At 40.3% G+C, this 15,900-nt stretch overlaps 2 protein-coding genes across 2 annotated transcripts; one reads left to right on the forward strand and one right to left on the reverse strand.

The window, feature by feature from the left end:
• The first annotated feature begins 826 nt into the window (after positions 1-826).
• LOC115750964 (temperature-induced lipocalin-1-like) lies at positions 827-1,864 on the forward strand. The gene is made up of 2 exons (XM_030688599.2): positions 827-1,338; positions 1,471-1,864. The coding sequence occupies exons 1-2, from the start codon at positions 967-969 to the stop codon at positions 1,645-1,647; spliced, it is 549 nt and encodes a 182-aa protein (XP_030544459.1). The 5' UTR covers positions 827-966; the 3' UTR covers positions 1,648-1,864.
• Positions 1,865-2,405: 541 nt separating this feature from the next.
• LOC115750963 (VAMP-like protein YKT61) lies at positions 2,406-6,657 on the reverse strand. Its single transcript, XM_030688598.2, has 6 exons — positions 6,331-6,657; positions 5,755-5,852; positions 4,850-4,954; positions 4,632-4,697; positions 3,437-3,523; positions 2,406-2,752 (listed from the first exon to the last, which is right to left on the reverse strand). Exons 1-6 carry the CDS (start codon positions 6,521-6,523, stop codon positions 2,702-2,704), a joined length of 600 nt encoding a protein of 199 aa, XP_030544458.1. The 5' UTR covers positions 6,524-6,657; the 3' UTR covers positions 2,406-2,701.
• Positions 6,658-15,900: the final 9,243 nt, after the last annotated feature.

The following is a 15,900-nucleotide window of genomic DNA, read 5'->3' on the forward strand; positions in this document are numbered from 1 at the left end:
CGATTAATTTTGATAAGATGTTGGTAATGTGCTAACAACACTTGTAAAATTTATAAAAACAAAATAGTAATTTACCAAGTCGTTTGTACGGTGGTAAATCCTAATGATGTTGGTAACGAGTTCAAATGCACTAACCGATAACAGTGGACATGCGAGTGCCAGATATAAACCGCTTAGGACATCTTGGGTTTGTCCTGCAAATGATGAACAACTTGAAGAAGATGTCACCCACCATGACATTATACATGCAAGTTAGGAGGAGTTGAGCAACACGAGTAGGTTTTGAGCTATTCCTGAAGTCTAATTAAGCTTAATCACTTTTCTCTATCTTAGCGTATGCCGCATAGCTCTCCCAAATAAAGCAAAGTCGTAAATCGAATTAGCGACTGTCCTAGAGGAGAATAATCACCATTTGTTGCTTGTATAGACTTTAGATTCGGCAATACGTCTCACAATCTTTTTTATCCCATCTTCAGTGAAGCTTAATGTCGTGTTACTAATCAGATGAGAACGTCGAAAATCAAAGAGAGGGAAGGTTCCCTCAACGTGGAGCCGCGGTTTGATTCACCAACCGGGCCTAGAGCGTGAAGAGCTCCCTCGCGTCAGGGTCTCCCCCTCTCATGTGAACATGATCAATGGATTTGATCAAAAGATCGCTGCCTCCGGGGAATTCAGAAGTTGCTAAATGCAATGGCCATAACAAGACCACTCTAGAAGGCCCCCTTATCCTAACCCCTCTCACATTTCACAATCACACAAACATAAGGCCCTAATTCCTCCACATGTAGCCTCCGAACCTTCAAAAATATCTCATGTCGCCGAGCTCGTTTCCCCTTATAGCCGACATTCGAAGAACGAAAAACCATTCCGACTAGAAAACATTGAGGAACATCTTCACAGAGACCTCTTCACAATTCAGTCCCCTCCCCACATCTCTCCTCCACAATCGAAGAAACAACAAAAGACATGGTGAAGAAAGAATTGGAGGTGGTGAAGGGCGTGGACTTGGAGAGGTACATGGGAAGATGGTACGAGATCGCGTCGTTCCCGTCCTTCTTCGTGCCGAAGAACGGCGTGGACACGAGGGCGACGTACACTCTGAACCAGGACGGGACAGTGCAAGTGCTCAACGAGACATGGAGCGACGGCAAGAGAGTGGCCATCGAGGGCACGGCGTATAAGGCGGACCCGAAGAGCGACGAGGCCAAGCTCAAGGTCAAGTTCTTTGTCCCTCCGTTCTTGCCCATCATTCCTGTCGTTGGGAACTACTGGGTGTTGTACCTCGACGATGATTATCAGTATGCTCTCATCGGAGAGCCCACCAGAAAGTACCTCTGGGTATGTCGAACTCTTTTCCGTATTATTTGTCGTTCTCAGGTTCGCAAAAGCAGGACATGTTCGTGTGCGGATGTGTGAGTTTCCTTCTGATAAGGTTTCTGAGTTGTCCTGATGCTTGTCTTCGTGTTTCAGATATTATGTAGGAAGACTCGTCTGGAGGATGAGATTTATGAGATGCTGGTTCAGAAGGCCAAGAACGAAGGCTATGACCCAAGTAAACTCCGCAAGACTCCACAGAGCGACCCTCCGCCTGAAGGAGGTCCCCAAGACAATGGCACTTGGTGGCTCAAGTCCCTTATCGGTAAATAGGAGGCGCTCGGCGAAAGTGGCCTCCCAAACATTCCCCGGAAAATAAAAATAAAAAAAGAGAACCCTGTCTGTCTATGATGTTCTGGAGTTTGTGTGCTGTTAGAAACATGTAATTATAGCTCGTGCCGTGTAAAGTTGCTGTGATCTTTGCAAATGTTGAATTAGTGTTTAAGAATGAGATGAATAAAGATCGCTACGCGAAACTCCCTCTTTTGATGACTGATTTCGTAGGCTACCATCATTTTGATGCACGTCCAATGAGCTTGTTCTAACACACTCGACCACTGCTGAAGAGTCTGATCCATCTCCTATCCTTCTTGGGAAAGCAGGGGAACTCACGGCTGCCCCAGCTGGCACCAGACCACTAGATGGACACTACAAGGACTCATCAGCAAAATTTAATCCAATATGCATTATGCAAAACAAGAGTTACAAGTTCAAAGAAAATTTCAAAGTTGGGATTTGGAGAATAAAGAATCAGACAATAAATTCTTGGCTGGCAAAGTCCTCGCAGATCCGACCAAAAAAAAAAAAAAAAAAGAAGAGTCCTGGCAGTCTTCTCTCTTCTGTTCTTTAGCATGAACTAACAGTTCTTGTGGACTGTGAAGTTAGGAGTGCAAGATGATGCTCCTTTATGAGACCGGTTTTTTTTTTTTTTTGGGTCAATATGAGATTGATTTTAGACAAGGCAGACACCGTATCCATGAAAACCTAAGGAGCAAAGTTCAAGAACATGACCGAAAGGAAAAGAAAATGAGTAGGATCAAAAATGAACCGGCTGGACTGCTCATCACAACAGATCATTGTTTCAGTTGAGTAGTTAACAAGAAAATCAAACACAAATGGATGCCAAACAGCTTTTATACATATCTAAGACAGATTCAGTACACCAAAAACCACGAACCATACGTTTGCACTTATCAAGGCAGCAGAAAGAAGGTATATCACCATGATGGAATACACTGTGCCATATGCTCTACATTCCCCACACAGACATGCATCGACCACTATCGGAACCAAGTTACGTGGTATTCTCTTCAGTCTCCTCAAACCGTTACAGTAATGTGCAGCACTGGTTAGTTTTCTTGGCTTGTTTGTAAAACAACTGTTCCAGGAAACAAAAAGATTACTGCATCAGCAACTAAGTGTGGGTTCTGATACAGGTCGAACAGAAACTGTTACTGCTAAGTAGATCTTCCACCTCAAATTAGAGGCTCAACCAAACTAAGTGTGAAACTCAGATGTAGTATCACACCAATAAACTTCTCTTACATTATTGACACAGCTAATATTGTGATTCCTACCTTACAGTGATCTGTCAGAGATACACTCTAGCACAACAAGTAGTAGTCGCCAAAACGAAACAATTTTTTAGGTAAAAAGCATAGCTCAAGATCTGAGTATAATGGGTAAAGGATAAACTTCACGCCGAATATACCAGCCAAGAATCAAGTCAAAAAGGAGCGGCTATGTTTGAGATTATAAACTCCCAGACTTGATGTGGAAGAGTTATACTGTGGATTCTTCAAACTTTAAGCACACAAATTCGAGATATTTCGATCAAATCCAGCAGAAAATGACATCTGTTGCATTGTGACAGAAGATACTTAGCAGAAAATCTGCCTGCAAGTCGACAGTGGAAATGCATGTTCAGACAGGTAACTGAACACTGGACATGGGCAGAAAGAAATGAGGGTATTGAAACTTATGAATTCATGCTCAATGCAGATTACTAGTGGCAGAGAGAATACTTAAATGGCAAGTTTCTTCTTTCAATCATACATAGTACCTGTGATGATGCACTGAGATCTGAACTCTTCTCAACCAAACTGTCCAGCTTCTCGCCTCGTTCAAGCACGCTATCAATTGTTTTGTGCTGTATCAAAGATCTCAGAGATGAAGGAAAAGTGGAAGGCATACAGGAAAAGCCAAACCAGTCTTATGTAGCTAATGGAACACATTATGTCCTTTGAACATCTACATATGTTCTACGCAGCACTGATCTAAGAACAGGACACAGGACAGCACCCTCAAGGATCTGAAAACACTTTTACAAGGCAATGACATTTGGACATATGCTTAATTTTTCCCAAGGGCCAAAAAAATAAAGGAAACAGATTTAACAACAACTTCTCTAAATTGTAAATTGTAATAGGTATCCCTAAGTTAGCTCTGCAAGTAGATGCAACAATACCATGTATGCCCATAAATTAAACTGGAAGATCCCACTTCAAATTTTCACTACGATGCTACTAACTGAAAATTATGCCAGTTTCTTCACATGCACCATAATGAGATATCAAATTCACATATTTGTATTCCACACGAATTTACTGCAGAGAAATCAACTGTTCTATCACACAGACTAAATCACCAACGCAAAACAACGTCCCAAACTTCCCGATTTTTCTTTTTTTTCCTTCCTTTTTCTAGTGTCCACAGAAAAGCAGTTTTAAATAGAGCAAACTGTAAAAAAACTATGCAATTACATGACCAAACTAATGCTTATGGTCATAGAAGAGTACCTTGGAGGCTCTGATAGGCAGATACCACTTCTATCCAATAATCGATATCAAGGATTTCTTAGCAGACTTATGAGTACCGTAAGGGGAAATTCTCAAGCAAAAACATGCACGCGTGAATATGAGCCCGCATCAGAGTGGCAATTCATGCTTTTTTCGTTGTGTTCGTGTCAATGAGCGTTGCTGTTTCATGTCACTTGGTCGCTTAAATTTTGAACCACAATATAATAGAGAGACAATACTCACAAAAAAGGGGTCAAAACAAGTCATGTCATAGCAATTTTGATTTACTCGTGCTCCTGTAATATGAGATTCAAGTATCTGTCAATGATTTTCCTCATGCTTATGTTGCATTCCCATCCGTGCTTTTGCATTTACCATAATAAATTGCCACCCCAGGAATGTCGATGGAGACATGCATGGGGAGAAAGGGGGACACCTATGAAAATGCATATTACGTACCAGAATGATTTTTGTTTCGTCCAACTCCCTCTGAATTTTCAATAATTTATCAGCCTCAGCTGGATCCTGAAGATACATAGAAGGAAGCAAAAATAATCACAAAAGGAGGACATTGTCTTAAAGCTCCTGCCCAGAACTGCAGGAATAAAGTAAAACTCAAAGGTCCATCAATTTACGTTTCTTAGTATCACTTAATGTGATAGGGGAATGGACAGAACCTGAAATTTATTCAGAGCTTCATTCAAATATGGCCATGATTGAGTGCTATCCGAGTTTGCACTCCTCCATGAATCACCGAAATTCTTATGATACTCATCCAGCACCTGTTCCCAATAAAAGCATACATAATCCTCTTGTATCAATTGAGCAAGATAATAAATCATTGAAAGGTCAGAGAGCAGTTAAGTTTCAACTTTAGACACGCACATTTCTATGGACATGCAAAGATTTCTCTGGCTACAGCATCTGTGCTTAAAACCAAATGACCGGTCTGCTTTAAGTTGTGATCGATAAGTGAGAGTCCTTAAAGCTCCTTCTCCCTTGATTTCTTCAAGATTCATGTAGTCAAGTTTTCAATGAAATTTCTCAATAATCTGAAAAGTCATTAAAGAATTATTTTTTAATTTCTCCACTCAGTCATTTATAAAGGATTCAATTCTAAAGATTGTAATTTTAAGGAAGATTTTGGTACTTTATGTTACTATTAAATCCAATGAATAATAGTAGTCAGTCATCAATCCAGGAATCATTTTAAGTCAAAAAGTTGTCTCGAGTCGTCAGTTAAAAGAGTCCTCCAAGTACTTGAGAGTAATAGTCTTATCCCATCATTTATATTCTAATTCCCAGATGGCACTAATAAGAACAGTCCGGAGTTCTAAGAGTCTATAAGAATCCTCTTATCTGTACATGCAATATATTAGTTTCTCACATGGGCATCCAACAACCTATCCTTTTCAACGGACTGTTTGTAAAGAATATACTAATTTAAGGGGTGCAAAGCTCATGCAACCCTTCGGTTACCAGACTTGAAACGGGATTTCTATCTATCAGCATATTAGTAACGAATCATTAATATGTGCAAGCAGAAAAGGCCTCAAATAAGTAACAAATTGCGGGTTTCTACCTGATTCAGCAGAGAAAATGCACTTCGAACTGGATAATGATCGTCCATGAATCCCAATGCACAAAGGCCATTTCTATTGTAAGCGTGCACCTTGTACTCTGAGAAAAAGTACAGAAAAATGACCAAGCAGATGAGTTCACTGCTCAGACAACTTGCACACAGCATGAAAAGACTTTTGCACCCAGAGAAGATAGTGACCATACGCATATCATGCACAGTTGAATCTAATCAGGCTCTGGCGGCACTACTTCGCACAGATTTATATGCCCAGGAGTCAGAAGCGCACAGACACAAATCTAGTGTCAACTATTAACAGTCTCTTTGTCCAGATAAGGCAATAACACGAGTCATGACCAAATCACACAACGTACGAGAAGTCTACGGGCTCATAATTAGCAATTTACCAATTCAAGTTCGCCTGCTACGCAAATTCAACCTCACGGATTAAACAGGCAACATGCGCTCCTTTCACGCAACGCGATCAAACATCCATCAATCGACATCCAAACACAGCGAGACCTCGGTTTTCATCGGGAATGGAAAACAGTGTCGAATCGAAACGGAATCGAGACTGACCTTCGTGCTGCACGGATTGGCGCTGGCCCGGGGGCGTGCGCCTGGCGACGGTGCGGCCGACGAAGACGATGAACTCCTTGACGCTGGAGCGCTGGAAGAAGCCGAAATGGCTGACGTCGGTGGCGTTGGCCAGGATCACTGGATCGGAGCCGCCGGGATCGCATTTGAGGACCAACAGAGCCGTGATCTTCATCTCTCTCAAAAGCTAATCGAAATCCGCCGATCGATGGAGAAGAAGGATCGCCGAGAATGATTGCGTGCACCGACACGAAATGATAACGCAAGGGAAGAGGAAGACAGAGAATCGGATCCCTTTTTCATTCCCTCCACGAACGCTACCTAATTTTATTTAATTTTCTTTTTTCATTTTTTTGCCTTTTGTTACTCTAATTTCACATTCAAGTAGAAGGTTACCCGCGCTACATACATGTACATTCACACATATACATACATATATATTTGTACATACATGTATTTATTATCAATTGGAAATAAAGAGATAAGTAAATAATATGTATTTTTACTGACCATATAGTTATTTAGATCTTAGGATCAATTCCTTGAAGTTGTGATGAAACATTTCATTTTAAAAAATAATTTCGCACTATTTTAACTTTCAAATTGGGTTTTACTCCATTAAAGTTTCCAAAAAACAAAAAGTAAATAGTAAGTCATATTGAGGTAAATTACCTTTGCTAATCATAAATATTAGTTGCATCCATTCGCTTCTTTGGAGTTCAAATTGAGTTTCCCCATATTAAATTTTTCAAAAAAAAAAATGTATAGATAAGTCATATTAAAGGTAAACTCACAAAACTTTGCATTTTTCCCCTAATTCCTTTCATATTCAGATATCAATCTTCCATCCTTATATTCCCATTCAAATCCTCCTTTCCAAATACCATAAGCACATTCATGTGATTGCTCCCATTGATACCGGAGCTAGTGCATATGATATATCTTGGGATTATTATAGATCATATAACAAGACAAGAGAACCTATGCAAGAAGCCCTAGAGATTTTTCGTCAAACCCGATCATCAATGGACACGAATTCCCAAGATCCATGGGGAGGACCACTTGCTCAAGACCCTTATGCACAGAAGTACATTTGATCTTGTTCCGCAACTGCTTTCCACCAGTCTTTCAGAGAGTTTGTGAGTCTACTGGTAAATTCAAGGAGTACCTCATGCGTATTGTGCTCCGTGAGGTGCCTTGAGGTTAGCCAGGAATGAAACTCTTGAAGTCGATTAGGCCATTTATGGTAGAGAATATCATATAGGGTAAAGTATGCCTTGACAATTCTACAACATAGATAGGCAAAACCTTATATTTTATCAAACATTTTAGGCAAAGAATGTTGTTTTTATTTCTAAAACAAAAGAGCAAAGAGAGAGTTCTAAAGGTAAGTTATGTCTAACTAAATTATAAACCCATTAAATACTCATACTACTTTCAACTTCATCATTCCAAACACATTTACTGAGTATAACTAACTCACCTAGCAACCGAGCTCATCAAATATAAGTTAATAAATGAGTCTATACAAAGGTTTAGGACTTGCGATTGTGAAAAAAAGGTAGAAAACAAACCAAAAATTAGCAAATAAGTAAACGCGCTTCGAGTCACTTGTATTATCTTGTGTGTGTGTGTGTGTGTGATGTGATGTGATTCAATTTCATCGAATAATGTGATTGAAATTTGCAGATGAAAGGAAAATGTGACGGGCATAAATTATAATAGGGCACTAAGAAAAGATATGAATGATAAGCCAATGACCAAATTTTTAATCAATATCCTCCATTTTTTTTTTTTGAAAAAATTGTCAAAAAAGTCATAAATTTATTACATTTATGCCAATTCGGTCTTGATCCTTTCGATTGTGCCAAGTCAATTATAAACATTTTGACAACTTGCGAATTCGATCCTAAACCTTTTAACGCTTTGTTAATCTAGTCCTAAAAATTTTCACCAAAGTAATTCATAAAAAAAAATTAAGACTAAATTGACAAAATTTCAAAAGATTTATGACTAAATTGATATAATAAAAAGATTAAAAACTGAATTTGCAAGTTATCAAAAAGTTATGACTAAATTAATACAATTGTAAGATTTATAACTAGATCGGCGCAATACAATACATTTAAGACTTTATATATATACATATATATATATATATTGGATTGGGGGTTTGGTTTTTTTGTTTGTGGGCGGGCGGGTGGGTTTTGTCAAATTCAATCTAGGCAAGAGTCATCTTGCGAGTAAGCAAACTCTCTCCGGCTAATTAAACAATTCGAGCGCTTTCTCACGATACATTTTGCAACATTTTTTTAACCGAACCACCTAAAATGGACAACATTAACTTTTGTTTTTCCTCTCTTGCTCAATCTCGTTTTGTGCAAAAGCGACGTCGTTCTAGTTACCTTTCTTTCAATTTCGGGGAACGCAATTACTTTCTTAGCCAGCTCATGACAGAAAAAAACCTTCAAGAAACGCAGATTTCTGCAGGGCATCGTCACTCCACTCGTTTTGCATCATCTTCCCCAAATTTCTAAAGTCTAATCTCCTCCTGATGGTGTTGCCGAGAGCTCCAACTCCGGTGACCCTCAAATTCACGCGACAGTTCACCATGTCCGGCGAATGCATCATCGCCGGCTAAAGACCGAGACATATCTGCTGCAAGTAAAAGAGATCTTGGAAACTCCTCTTGAAGCAAATGATAAAAAGATGACCTTTCTAGTCGATGTAAAAGCCCAGAACTCAAACAAAGGGCAATATTTAAAAAAAAATGTGCAGAAAAGAGAACCCAGAATCTGTTAATGTAAAATCAAGACAACCAGAGCTCGAAAATTGAAAAATCAGAGAAGAACTGAGGAAAAAAGTTACCGAGAAAAAACGAAGAAGAGAAGGAACTGAAAATCAGGCACCGGCGAAAAGGGCTGAGAAAGAACCCACCTTCTTCTCACAGTAAAACACAAGACGAACTCGTCGTTAAACAAGATAAGCAGATCTGGGGAAAAAGGGAAATTCGGGGCGAAAATTGTTGGAAGATCGCGAGGCTCAGATTCGCTTAAGATCAGACAACTGAAAGGAACCCCGCCATGGCTGCGACCGGCTCTGGCCGCCCCGCCAAGATACGGCCGGTTCTCGGTGCCTGTCCGGTTCCATTTTCCCTCTCCTCCTTACACGTGCGAATCATCACAGCCTCGTCTCTTTTCTCTTTTGTACGGAACGCAATCTCGTTCGTTTCCACAGCGGAATCCGCAGTCATAGCTGGAGGAGGAGAAGGGCGTGTAGTCGTTTTTTTGGGAAGATGATGACGATGACGACGAAGAAGTTATGGAGCAGGAAGTGTTACCATGCGCGCCCGTACCTTCCTCGGCCTCGGCTTCTTCGTCGACTTTTCCTTTTTTTTTTTTTTTTTGGCTTTGTTTTGGATGGTAGATTATAGATGCAGAAAGATAAATACGTACACATGTGTACAAATAGTAAGTTCAGCAAGAAGGTCGCTGTTAGGGGTCGTGAAATCATCGGCTCCGCCGTCGACCGGAGAGGCGGCGACCACCGCCGACGGCGGGTCGCCCAGCACCCTCTCCGGGGGCAAAGCCTCCTGACACTAATCAGTGTGAGCCTGAGAAAGGCGCTCCATTTTCTACCTGCGGAGCTGTGGGATGGTGGAGGCTGTTATTACTCTTTTGCCCCTTCCTGATGGTACTTTTTCCTGGATTGCACGCAGCCGTGAAGCGGCAATGGTGGCAGGACAAAATGGTGAATTCGTCATCGGAGCTAATAGGGGTGGGGGTCATCTGATATAAGATCGGCGCGTGTATGCTAACGCTACGGTGTTCCCAATAAAATTTTTGCTAATTCCCCCCAAATAAAAAAAAATCTCGATTTTAGGTCCGATTCTGATTTTTCAAATGTTTCAGTCGCCGTCCAACTCTTAAAGTTAAAATGTTCCTGGTGCTGCTCCTGCTGCTTCTTCTTATTCTTCTTCTAATGTACACGACATTCCAAATGAAGTTTTTTTCACTCGCATCCCCTCCCAAATTAGATAATCGTAATGTCTCGCTCTTAAGTAATATTTGTGCATTTTAAGTTAGACAATTTTGGACGAACCCCGTATTTGTTTTTGTTAAATTACAAGTATATGATCCGAGAAAAAGATTTTTTTTTTTTATCAGTAGAAAAAGATGTTGTGTTTCATGTCATTGTTTTTGGATTTTAAAACATCTATACACAGCACAGCTCTCAATTAGGATTGGCTAAAGTAGTTCCCCATGGTATCATGCAAAAAGCTCTGAAAAAACGTTGGTTCGATGAAACCACAACCCTTGTCGAAAGGATCTCATAATTTAAAGTCAATTGCATTCCACACGCAAGAACACCATAATCTTCAAGAAAATGCAAATGTCTGCAGATTCATCACATTTGACCTGCTTCATGTTTTACCCTTTGTTGCTGAAGAGGTTACATACAATAATATGGTCGCTTTACTTTGGATCTGTCTTGCCCGAAATTTCTAATCCCCTCATCAAATAGTTGCAGAGAGCTCCAGCTACAACGAAAATCAAATTCTCGCCACAGTTCACTGTCTCCGGCAAAAGCTTCATTGCCAGCCGAAAACCAATTCATCTGCAAGCAAAGGAATCTTCGAGAAACTCCCTCAAGACAAATGCCATAAGAATATTATTTTGCTTTTTTTTTTTTCCGTTTCCAGTGAACTCTTCAGACTCGATCAATCTGGAAAATCATCCATGGTAGTTTCTGTGGAATCAAGTCAGTGCCAAAGGCAAACTTGGTACCGCAAGCAAACTAAGAGCAGCTAGAGAATGCCGCCTCTGCGGGAGCAGAGAAAGAAGAAAAGAGACGACCTGGGTCCTTTCTTTGTACATGTAGAAACCCAGAACCAAAACATAACTCCAAAACCTAAAAAGATAAAGTTTGAAAAATCATCTACAGAGAAGAGAACCAGAATTTCGCAGAACAAATTCAACACAACCACAGCTTGAACCAGAAAAAGGGCCATAAAAAACCCACCTTTTTGTCACGGTAAAACACAAGAAAGAACTGCTCATTCAGCAAGATCATCAGATCTGGGAAGAACGCAAGAAAGGAAAAGGAAATTCGGCACAAAAATTGTTGGAAGGTGGCGAGGCTCAGATTCGCCTTAGATCAGACAACTGAAAGGAACCCCGCCATGGCTGCGACCGGTTCTGGCCGCCCCGCCAAGATACGGCCGGTTCTCGGTGCCTGCCCGGTTTCATTTTCTCTCTCCTCCGTATTCATGCGAATCATCATGGCCTCTTCTCTTTTCTTTTTTTTTTCACGGACTCTCGTTCCTTTTCACACTGGAATCCACAATCATCGGCGGAGGAGGAGGAGGGTGTTGGTGTGCAAGTTCAGGGATTTTTTTTTTTTTTTTGGTCGGAGGAAGTTCGGAAAAGTCGTCCAAGAAGAAGATGGTGATGATGATTACGAGGACAATGGAAGCGATGCATAAGCAAAAGCAGAAGTATTTCCAACGATGGCAACACCTCTAGAGCTCTAGGGGCGCATGACAACACTTCATTTATAAATACAGATACATACACACACACATCTGAACGCACGAACGCTCGGCCAGAAGCCGACAACGACGACGTATGACGGCGTTCGGCGGTGGTGAAATCATCGGCGCCGCCGTCGACCGGAGAGGGGGGGCGACCAACGCCTACGGCGGGCCACCCAGGACACTCTCCGGGGGCAAAGCCTCCTTCCCACTAATCAGTCAAAGCCTGAGCAGAGGCTCACCATTTTCTTGTCAAGATGTGGGATGCAGTCTTATTACTCTTTTGCCCCTTCCGGACGGTACTATTTGCTGGACTGTCCACGGCCTTGGAATTGGCCATGTCAGGTGTCAGCCAACTTCTGTTCACCCCTTTTTTTGTATTCCATACTTATAGAATTCTCACGTAATTTTGCATTTTCCATTTTTTGTTAGTCATGTCCCTACATACTCATTTTTAATTAGTTTGCAAAATTTTCATCAATCCTCCATTTTTTTATTACGACCAACATCTTAACGGGCATTGACCAAAAAAAAAAAAAAACATGTTAATGGGCAAAATTGGGCCTCAAAACCTTCAAAACCAACTTGTAAATTTGTAATTACTCTGTTTTTTACATTGACCCGATTTGATTAATTAGAGTCGCATCGAGATTTGGCACTCGGATTCATTAAAGAGAAGAAAAGGAGAAACATTCGCCCAAAAAGGAAAACCACAAAAATCATCTTCCCCAAATTTCTAATCGCCTCCTGATGGTGTTGCCTTGCCGGGAGCTCCACCTACGGTGACCATCAAATTCACGCGACAGTTCACCGTCTCCGGCGAATGCATCATCGCCGGCTAAAGACCGAGGCATCTGCAAGTAAAAGAATTCTTGAAAACTCCTTAAAAGCAAATGATAAAAAGATGACCTTTCTTGTCGATTCAAAAGCCCAGAACTCAAACAAAGGGGTAATTTTGAAAAAAAAAAAAACAATGTGCAGAGAAGAGAACCCAGAATCAGTTAATGCAAAATCAAGACAACCACAGCTCGAACAAACGAAAAGGCGAAGAAACTACCCGTTGACGCGAGCGAAAACAGAGGGCAAAAATTACCCAGAGAAAAAAAGAAAAGAAGAACAGAAAATCAGGCACCGACGAAAAGGGCCCGAGAAAGAACCCACCTTCTTGTCCCAGTAAAACGCAGGAAGAACTCGTCATTTAACAAGATAAGCAGATCTTGGGAAAAAGGGTAATTCTGGGAAAGAATTGTTGGAAGATCGCGAGGCTCAGATTCGCTTAAGATCAGACAACTGAAAGGAACCCCGCCATGGCTGCGACCGGTTCTGGCCGCCCCGCCAAGATACGGCCGGTTCTCGGTGCCTGTCCAGTTTCATTTTCCCTCTCCTCCGTGAATGTGCGAATCATCACAGCCTCGTCTCCTTTTTTTCTTTTGTACGCGATCTCGTTCGTTTCCACAGCGGAATCTGCAGTCATAGGAGGAGGAGGAGGAGAAGGGCATGTGGTTGAATGTTTGGGAAGTTCGATGAAGATGACGATGATGAAGTTCGCGAGGAAAATGAAAGCTAAGCAGAAGCAGAAGCATTTCCGCTGATCTTTCACCTTTCTCGGCCTCGGCTTCTTCGTCTTCTTCTTCTTCGTTTTTTTTTTTTTTTTGTTTTGGGATGGTAGATAGATAGACACAGAAAGACATACATGCACACATATGTACACTGGTAAGTTCATCCAGAAGGTTCGTCGTTGGGGGTGGTGAAATCATCGACTCCGCCGTCGACCGGAGAGGGGGCGACCACCACCGACGGCGGGTCACCCAGACCCTCTCCGGGGGCAAAGCCTCCTTTACGTTAATCAGTGAAAACCCGAGAAGGCTCTCCATTTTCTAATACGTAAAGCTGTGGGATGGTGGAGGCTGTTATTACTCTTTTACCCCTTCCTGATGGTATTATTTGCTGGATTGCACATGGCCTTGGAGGGGACGGCGGGTGGCGGCATAATTCGTGTGAGAAAAATGAAATTGGATTGAACGAAGTAACGGGGGCAATTCCGTCATGTGAGATGAGATAGGCTCTTGTATTCTGTTTTTATGTAATTCCAGATAAAATTTGGACTAATTCCCAAAAAAAAAAAAAAAAAAACCTTGATTGTCCAATTTCAATTTTGTCCCTAACTTTTTTCTATCTAACAAAATCCTCAACTTTCATTCTATTCTTAAATTCGTTCACACGTCCAATAATGAAACTGTAACCGGCCTTAACGTTGTAATTTAAGAAACTAGTGCAATTATTGAACGCATGGACAAGTTTGATCTTAGATTGGAAGTTGTTAAAAAAGTTTGGAATGAAAAGTTTGCAAATTCAGAGTCCCATTCTTAAGTTAAATATATGTTTTTAATGTTACTCTTGTTAGGGGTGATTGGTTATAGAATGGGTAAAGTCCAGACCCGGAACCTACCATGTTATAGTCTGGTTCTCATTTTTTGGAATATTAAACCTACCTTATTTTTCTAAAATTTACCCACGTTTTTTCGATCCAATTTTAGGGTCTACCCCATAACCTTTTTTTCGTTTCTTTCTTTTTTTAATTCCATTTTTTATAACAAAATAATATAAGTAACAAAATGGCTCAAAACAAAAGATGATCAACATAAGTTCACATTTGCCAAACATGTGGTCGTATACAATTATAAACGATGGAAAAGTTCAAAAACGTAGCTGCATACAAATATCAACAATAAAAAGTTCGAATATGTAACATAAAACATAAATTATAAACTTCATTGTTCATTCATCAAAATAAAATTTTAAACTCCATTCTCCATTCATCCATAAAAATACTGCTCCAAAGAATAGAAAGAGAGAGGCGACAAAGGATGAAAAAAAAATAATAAATAAGGTGAGACAGAGTTAGACTCGACTTAGAGAAATTATGTTGTTTTTACTATAATTAAGAACCGGTTCCAAAATCGATATGGTTCTTGATTGGATCTTCATTTGAAATCATGAAACGAACCTATTCAAACCAATTCCAAACATTTGGGACCAAGAACCGGACCTATCCACATTGGAATCGAGAATCGGATTGACTTTTCGAGCAATCTAGTCCAATTATCGCTTCTACCATATCCGGTGGCACACTTCTAGATGCTGCTTCTTCTTTTAGTGATCATGACATTCCAAATGAAGTTTTTTTTTTTTTTTATCTCATCCCCTCCCAAATTAGATAATTGTAACATTTTTATCTCGTTCTTAAGATGCTTTTGTGCATTTTAAAGTTGACAGTTTTGAACCAACCTCATGTTTTCTTTCTTCCCCTACATTGCAAGACATGAACCGAGAAAAAGATGTTGTTTATCATGTAATTGTTTCTGAATTTTATAACATCTATAAATAGCACAACTCTCGATTAGGATTGGCTAAAGCACAACTCTATATATAACATCTATTAGTTTTGGGTCGATCTATTTCTCCACAGTATACATGCCAAAAAAAAAAAAAAAATTCTAAAAGCTCTCTTATTCAGATAATTGATTTTTGATATAGTACCAAGCGAAATTAATAGTTTACTCAATAGAAATTACTAGGTGAAATTGTACTGAAAGGATTTTGCACAATTTATGGGTGGCCCAAATTGATTCGACCCTAATCCAACGGTCGTCATTGATCTTAATATGACCTAATCTAATGGTCCTCATTGATCTCAATACGACCTAATCTAACGGTCCTCATTGATCTTAATACGAATAGTTTTTCATATAGATACTAGATAGCAAAGACCCTTTGTGCACCACAGAAAACAAATTATGAGCTATGGAATTGGCTAATTCGTTACGGGAAAAGAGCATTTTAAATCTTGGTCCAAATGATTTCATTACGCCTTTGGGAAAAAAGGATTCAGAAGTCAATCGAAACAATTGAAGGGTTTGGATTCAATTGCATTCCTATTATGTACGTGTCACGGGGTAATTTTCCTTCAAAAGAAAATATCTCCTCAAAGTCAATTACAGGTTATGAAATGCTCAGAT

Source organism: Rhodamnia argentea, chromosome 4, assembly GCF_020921035.1.
Source record: "Rhodamnia argentea isolate NSW1041297 chromosome 4, ASM2092103v1, whole genome shotgun sequence".
Classification (NCBI taxonomy): Eukaryota; Viridiplantae; Streptophyta; class Magnoliopsida; order Myrtales; family Myrtaceae; genus Rhodamnia; species Rhodamnia argentea.

Coding starts and splice junctions, on each gene's coding strand:
- LOC115750963 (XM_030688598.2), bottom strand. CDS start 6,523: ATGAAGATCACGGCTCTGTTGGTCCTCAAATGCGATCCCGGCGGCTCC. Junction 4,698..4,849: donor AAGCTCTGAATAAATTTCAG/GTTCTGTCCATT, acceptor ATGTATCTTCAG/GATCCAGCTGAGGCTGATAA. Junction 2,753..3,436: donor ATCTCAGTGCATCATCACAG/GTACTATGTATG, acceptor TTCCTGGAACAG/TTGTTTTACAAACAAGCCAA.
- LOC115750964 (XM_030688599.2), top strand. CDS start 967: ATGGTGAAGAAAGAATTGGAGGTGGTGAAGGGCGTGGACTTGGAGAGG. Junction 1,339..1,470: donor CCACCAGAAAGTACCTCTGG/GTATGTCGAACT, acceptor TTCGTGTTTCAG/ATATTATGTAGGAAGACTCG.